This window comes from Lipotes vexillifer, unplaced genomic scaffold (genome assembly GCF_000442215.2).
Source record: "Lipotes vexillifer unplaced genomic scaffold, Lipotes_vexillifer_v1.1 scaffold1017, whole genome shotgun sequence".
Taxonomy (NCBI): Eukaryota; Metazoa; Chordata; class Mammalia; order Artiodactyla; family Lipotidae; genus Lipotes; species Lipotes vexillifer.
This window is the reverse complement of record NW_006772141.1, coordinates 2,678,381-2,686,191: the sequence shown is the minus strand read 5'-3', so window position 1 is coordinate 2,686,191 and position 7,811 is coordinate 2,678,381. Positions and strand designations below refer to the sequence as shown.

Genomic DNA, 7,811 nt, shown 5'->3' with positions numbered 1-7,811 from the left:
ACGCAGGCTTTCTCTAGTTGCAGCGAGCGAGGGCTACTCTTCGTTGCAGTGCGCGGGCTTCTCATTGCGGTGGCTTCTCTTGTTGCGGAGCACGGGCTCTAGGTGCGCGGGCTTCAGTAGTTGTGGCATGTGGGCTTCAGTAGTTGTGGCTCTCCGGCTCCAGAGTGCAGGCTCAGTAGTTGTGGCGCACGGGCTTAGTTGCTCCGTGGCATGTGGGATCTTCCCAGACCAGGGCTCGAACCCATGTCCCCTGCATTGGCAGGCGGATTCTAAACCACTGTGCCACCAGGGAATTCCCTCCCTGCTGTTTTAATTCCGCCAGAAAAGTTGACGGATTTCTTTTCTGTGGGACGTGGATATTGGAGTCAGTCGTCTAGGGATGCATCGTTTATAAAGTTCCCAGACCTTGGTTCTGAAAAGCCGGCCCAAAAAGACATAAATCACTGGATTTAGGCAGCTGTTGATGAAAGCAAAGAAGTTGGCCCATTGCAGGCCCAGGTCGGTGAAATTCTCCCAGAAGCAGCCTCTGACAGCCCCCACCTCGAACAGGAATTCCAGGAAAGCAAAGAAGTGGTAGGGGGTCCAGCAGAGCAGGAAGGCAGCCACAAGCACGAGGATCAGGGCCGTGGTTTTGCCATCCGTGGCCTCCCCGTGCCTTGTCTTGCTGACCTCCCCCCGCCCTCGCAGGGCTGCCAGGATGTGATAGTTGAAGAAGACAGTCGCAATCAGTGGGAGGAGAAACCCCAGCACGTTTAACTCCACCATCCTTGCAAAGGCCCAGGCCTTGCTGGGGTACAGCAACACACAGGCGGAGATGTTCAGTTCCGGGACAGCTTTGACGGAGCGCAGCAGGAACGTGGGGATACTTAGGAGGCCCCCCACGGCCCAGATGAGCACGCAGGTGGCCTGAGCCCACCGCCGTCGCCGCCGCCTCCGGCTGGCCATGGGGTGCACCAGCACGCAGTAGCGGTCCTGGCTGATGGCCACCACCAGGAAGATGCTGATGAAGAGATTGGCCTTGATGACACCGTTGACCACGCGGCAGAGGAGGGCTCCGAAAGGCCAGTTGAATTCCTTCCAGATGTTCTCTGCCCAGAAGGGCAAGCCCAAGACGAACACCAGGTCGGAAGCCGCCAAGTTGGCCAGATAGATTTCTGCCGCGTTCAGACGCCGTCGGGCCAAGAGAAAGACGGACAGCACAAAGAGGTTTCCCAGCAGCCCACAGAAGCAGATGGTGATGATAAATGTGGGTAAGACTCTATGCAGCAGGTCCCAGGCTTCCCGAGCGCTGTCGCAGGACGTGGCATTTGGAGGTGGGAGCTGGCTCTGGTTGGAGGACTGGAACTCCAGGAGGGTCCGGGAGGCCATCCACGGTGACCTGCAATGAACATCACAGAGCATCACATGGGAGGCGGCCAATTCTAGCCCGCAGCCCATCCAGCATGTCCCCAGTTTTGGAAAATAAAGTTTTATTGGCACACAGCCGCATCCATTCATTTACCTTTTGTGTTACAACAGCAGAGTTGAGTGGTTGCAACAGTGGCCCTTTGGCCTGCAAAACTGAAAATACTTACCCCCCATTCCCTTAGAGGAAAAGTTTGCCGACCCCGGGTATAAAGGAAAGGACCAGGGCTTTTGAAACCCAAGTTCACATCTTGACGTAACTACTTGTTGTGGGCCACTTAGACCCACTGACTTTTATTTTCCTTTTTGAACATTGGATCTAATTGTATCCCTCTTGTGGGATTGTGGCAAGGACTGGTGAGTGTATCTGTGGAGAGCTTGGCCTGGTCGCCTGGCTTAGAGGAAGCACTCAGTGGAAGGGGAGGATGAGTCTTTTTACAACCATACCATTATTATTAGCAGTGTTTCATTACACAGAGTACTGGCACAAAGTAGGTGTTTGTGTTTGATTTAAGGAGCACCTACTTTGTGCCAGTACTTTGCCAGGTGCTGGAGATACAGGGAACAGGGCCCAGCCCCCTGAAGGTGCTCACCATCTAGAGGGAGGCAGACATGGAGACAGTGGTCGATGACCGAAGATGGAATGAAGCAAGGAAGAGGCCCGGACCTCAGGGATGCTGATCCACTGGGACGGGGACCAGTAGGGTGGAGGAGGTGATGGCAGTAGTAGAAGGTGTGGGGTTTCTGGCGCTCCACACCTAAAACTCCTCCTCCCACCTGGATGAGTTAATATATGCAAAGTGCTTCAAAGGGTTCCTGGCTCTTTGTAGGCACTTGCTACCCGTTAACTACTGTTATCATCATCGTTATCCTTAGTGATGCCTAAGAGTCCTTCCCTTCAACTGGGCAAAACTCATAGTATCCAACACAAGATATTGCGTAAGAGAGCTGATCTCGGGAAAGTCTATTTGGCTCTGCAGTCTTAGGCAATCACTTTGTGTCTCTGAGCCCGACTTTCCTCATCTGCGGAGGACGTGATGACCTTCTCACTGTGACACTGTAACCCACACACTGTGCCGTTCACATTGGGTAAAATCCATGGGTCCCTCCACTCATTCATCCACTGGACAAGTATGTACTGAGCACACACTATGTGCTAGGCACTGTTCTAGGTGTTTGGGACATAGCAGTGAATCAAACAGGCAAAACCCCCTGCCCTCAAGGTGCTTCTAGCCTTGTGGGAGGAGAGAGGCAATGACAAGTATACTGAATAAACCTGTTAGCCGGGGAGGGGCAGCCATGGAAGCGGTGAGCTGTGATCAGGCTCTAGGTATAGTCTGAAGGTAGAATCTCTATGATTTCCAATCGGATATGGGTTATGACAAAAGAGGAATTGCATGATGCTTAGATTTTTGGCCTGAGCACCTGGAAATAGGAAGCTGCAGTCAACTGAACTGGAGATGACAGAGTGAAGATGGAGCAGGTTTCTTGGTGGGGAAGACGGGGGTTTCACGTCTGGACATGTGAAGGCTGAGCTGTCTGTCGGACATCAGTTGGGGGTACTGGGGCAGTTGGCTACACAGCACTGGTGTTGAGACACCACGTCTGAGACAGTGATACATCATTGGGAGTTGTAATCATATGGATGGTATTTGGTATTTAAAGCCACAGGATTGGATGAAATCACCAAGGGAGAGTGCAGGCAGAGAAGGGAATCAGTTGCTGGGCTGCCAGTTGACAGGTCAGCAGAGGACACGGGAAATGATGGGTTAGGAGGCTATGACGTATCCGTGGCTTACAGGGTTCTGACCCAGAGCGTATGGAAGAGAAAGGACCCTCTTCTTTTGTCATTGATTTCAGGGCATAAATCCACAATGAAGTGTTTATTTTGTTATTTGGCAATACTTTTCAGTTTTGCAATGAGTCCTTCTGGCAACAATGAGCAAAAAAAGAACGTTTAATGAAAATTTAAGTCCTGAACTTCTGTCTCTCAGGGAAGTCAATGATGAACGTGTAACTTGCACAAAATGTATGTTGATGTTTATATCGTGATGGGGACTGTAGCGCTTTCCGTGACCACAAGGAAACCTAACACAAAGCTCCTACTTCAGACGTTGGTATTTTTCAAAGATCAGCCCTAAGACGTTGATTTCACCCACATTACTGCAGAAGACGCTGTGACTTTTCACTTAGAGCAAACCACTGTTCTTAAAGTTAACTCAGCTCATTTTTAGTGTCAGGTTATCTTGTGCACACACAAAAATGGAAGTGATGGCTGATTAATGTGACGGCTCCATGAGGAATCCACGGACAGTGAAATGGTGCCAGTTTGATACCAGTATCCTCAGAGTCTTCAAATAGAAAAATCAGTCAATTCCAATCATGATTCAATTTTTTTTATCCAGTTCATGGAATCAAAGCAAAACTTTTGAAAGTTCACTCTGGCAAAGTGAAGCAATGGACATTTTGTGAATATGCTATTTTACATTCAGTTTAAACTGTTCACACTGGAGAGAAAGTTGTATTTTTCTGATTATCACACACATTTTGGTGGGGCCCAGTGTCATGCTAACAATAATATCCTTGCTAAAATAAGAGACCGATAAGGCAGAAATGTATTTTGAACAGTTCATGGTGCACACACAATTTGTAATTGCATATAAACAAGTTTCAATATTTTACCAATTGATATGGAGGTTATATTTGACAAGATTTACAAAATCCTAAAACATAAGATTTGTAGTTCAGAATTACTGAACTACGAACTTTTGTGATGAAGTTGATGAGGAATTTATTTTGGCCATGCCGTGAGGCTTGTGAAATCTTTGTGAAGTTCCCCAACCAGGGATCAAACCCATGCCCTCGGCAATTAAAGCACAGAGTCCTACACACTGGACCGCCAGGGAATTCCCTTGATGAGGAATTAAAACAACTCCAGCATGCATTTTCTTTCTCTGCTGCCCATCATAAATCAATTTTAGAAGACACTAAGTGCCGTAAAATGTTATTCAACTATTTGTTGCAGCAGAGTTGAGAATTTTTGTTGAATTTTGTTCCAAATCAATGAGGAATCTTCGAACAAGTATTAAATGAGTGGAGCACTAAAACAGCATTTTTTTTTTTTTTTTTTTTTTTTTTTTTGCGGTATGCGGGCCTCTCACTGTTGTGGCCTCTCCCGTTGCGGAGCACAGGCTCCGGACGCGCAGGCTCAGTGGCCGTGGCTCACGGGCCCAGCCGCTCCGCGGCATGTGGGATCTTCCTGGACCGGGGCACGAACCCGTATCCCCTGCATCGGCAGGCGGACTCTCAACCATTGCACCACCAGGGAAGCTCTAAAACAGCAGCTTTTAGAGCTTTTAGCAGATTGTAGTTATTGAAAACAAAATTTTATGCAGAAAATAATTGAAATTTATAGCTAAAAAGGCAAGGGAGAAAATGATCAAACTAGGCGATGAGAGGTCAAATGGTGCACAAGATTTAATTTTTGAATTTTATAATGAGCTTTGGAATGTCTCAATTTGTGGGAAGCATCTTTTCAATTGGAGAAGTTCATATTTTTACAAAATTGAGATGAAATTGGGACAGCCCCTGATCTGCAACATCTAAATTTGACAAAGCAATCAAAACTTATAAATAGCTACAACTTATCTGAAGAGTTTAATGTGGTGAAAATATTTGTTGAAGGAACTCGAACTAAGGCAAAAAGACAGCACCTGTGAAAATATCTGGGCTGAAATATTTACATAATTCCATATGCAAAGAATTAGACTTGAGAATAGCCTCTGCTTGGCAGAATTTGCTCAGAGTTTATCAGGTACCTCAACACCTGCAGAGAGAACATTTTCTTCATTAAATATTTTCTGGTCCAAGAGAAGAGTCAATTGAAGGTGCTAATTTAAATTTATTAACCATAAAATTTGAAGGAAAAAAAATTCAGGCAGTTATATGGAAACATTAAAAATAATAAGACCATATTGAGAGAAAAATACATTCTCTGGAAAATGCCAAAGACATATGAGAGTCAGGTACAAGCCCAAGAAGCTAACTGTAGCACTTGCATATGTACCCAAACTAATTATTTTGCTTATGTTATTTTTCAATGTTCAGTTAATTAACATAAAGAAAATCTTTCATTTTGCTTTAATATATGTAGATGGATGAATATATTTAGACTTTTTTGGAAAAAATATTTTTGACTAGAGTTACTTTATAACTCCATCAATGTAATATAACCAATTAGTTGGTGTGTGTGTGTGTGTGTGTGTATACACATAAATATATACAGTTAAATATATAATTATTTTGAAAATAGCTTTTGATTAGAACTACTTTATAACTCCATCAATATAATATAACCAATTCATTGGTGTGTGTTTGTGTATAGACATATACATACATGTATATATAATTAAATATACATATTTAAGTGCCTTGTAGTAATTTGCTTTGGCAGCCACAGGAAAGCAATACACTCAGCAAACCTGATTTCTCAGATACCTGGTGGCCCCTCCATGCCCCTTCCCCCTGGCAGCCCCCTTGTACTACACACACGTGTGGGAACTGCTTCCTAAGACTGCCGTTGGGCCTCATGCCATTCCTTCCTGTGTGCTTCTCTGCACGTGCTGAGGAAGCTCTATGTGCCATGGAAAACCCGAGCATCTTCGTCTCAGCCCCAATCTCCCACCGACGCTGGAGCTGCAGAGTAAGCCCCTGATGCCAGATCTGACCCTTCACTGTCAGCCACACCTGTGATCTGTGGGCTGTGCTGGGCTTTAGGTACCCTGATCCTGACAATATGCCTGGGAGGAGGGATGGCTGTCTTGTGCCCATTGTACAGATGGGCAAACAGAGGTGAAGAGAAGTGAAGTGACTTGCCTACATTCATACGGCGATAGGAGCCAGTCTGTTTATACATGGCTCTTCTTCCAGGCCCAGCTCAGGGTCAGGCCTCTTTTACCCAGCGTGCTGTGACCATAAAGAGAATGGGCCTGGTGTTAGGGAGCCTGGGCTTGGGTCCTGGGGTCACCAAACTGTGATTCTGGGCAAGTCAGATAACTTCTCTGAGCCTCAGTTTGTCCGTCTGTAGAATGGGCATAACGGCAGTTATTACAAAGAGTCATGGTGAAGCTTGAAGGAGATTATACCTGTAGAATCCCCTTGTAGGCTGCAAAGCATCAAATATGAGGCCCGAATGATGATGACCACCACGACAATAATAATGGTGATGACTACGGTAGTAATAATGTGACGATAAAGTGTCCTGATCCCTCCGAGTGTAAGCAACCTCTCCTTCATGTGGGCTACTCTGGTGTCGGAACACGTGGTTGGAAAGTACCAAGAGACCCCTTTTCTGTTCTCCCTGAGCTGCAGAACAGTTCAGGGATTACCTGGCACCTAGCACACCAGGAAACTAAGGAACTCAAATTCCAGAAAGCCGAGTTCCAGGAGGGCCTGGCTTCTTGGCAGTGGGATTCTCACTCGTCTCCAGCCTTGGAGCTTTCACCACCAGGAGGTTTAAGAAGCTGGAAGGAGGGGAGCGGTGTGTTGTGGACGCTGAGAGAGACCCCAGATGTGGTCTGCTTTGCTTCCCTCCCTTTCCTCCTCCAGGTCATCTTGAACGTGTGAGACAGGGGTCAAGTCCCCCCTGAAGTGTGGGTGTCTGGGCAGGAAAGGCTGGCTTTGGGAGGCAGTGGAGGGGGCCTGGCTCCTGTGTGCTCCTGAGGGACCACAGGTCAGCAAGAGGCAGGGGCTGCCCGGGCTCCGCCAGACCAAAACATGGGCTGTACCCCAGAGCCGTGCAGTCGGCAGAATGATGGTCCCCAAAGATGTCCACATCCTAGTCCCTGGAACCTGCAAATATGTTCCCTTACATGGTAAAGGGGACTTTGCAGATGGGGTTGAGGTAAGAATCTTGAGATGGGGAGATGATGCTGGATTATGGAGGTGGGCTTGATGTCATCACGAGTGAAAGTGATTTCATTTATAAGTAAAAGAGGGAGGTAGGGGGCGGTCAAAGGCAGGAAGAGAGTAGAAGATGCTATGCCATTGGCTTGGAAGATGGAGAAGGGGCCATGAGCTAGGGAACACAGGCAGCCTCTAGAAGCCAGAAAAGGCAAGGAATGGCTTTTCCCTTCGAGCCTCCAGAAGGAGCATAGCCCTAGCCAGCACCTTGGCTTTAACCCAGTGAGGCTGATTTTGAACTTCTGACCTCCAGGACTATCAGATAACACATTTGTGTTGTTTGAAGCCACTAGATTTGTGCTAATTTGTTACAACAGCAACTGGACACTAATACACGGGTCAAGGCTTCACCCTGCTCAGGAAACCAGGAACTGTCACCTATCCACCAGCAGGAAACCTCTTACTTCAGCTCGAATCTGATTGGTTCAACAGACACTGCCTGCCAT

At 47.0% G+C, this 7,811-nt stretch overlaps 1 protein-coding gene across 1 annotated transcript in view; it reads right to left on the bottom strand.

Moving 5' to 3' along the window:
• Positions 1-309: 309 nt before the first annotated feature.
• The window catches only part of BDKRB1 (bradykinin receptor B1), an 8,447-nt gene continuing 945 nt past the window's right edge, over positions 310-7,811 (bottom strand). The window contains exon 2 of the mRNA XM_007447327.1: positions 310-1,378. Coding sequence (XP_007447389.1) covers positions 310-1,368 — 1,059 coding nt within the window. The 5' untranslated portion in view covers positions 1,369-1,378. The remainder of the gene's footprint in view (positions 1,379-7,811) is intronic.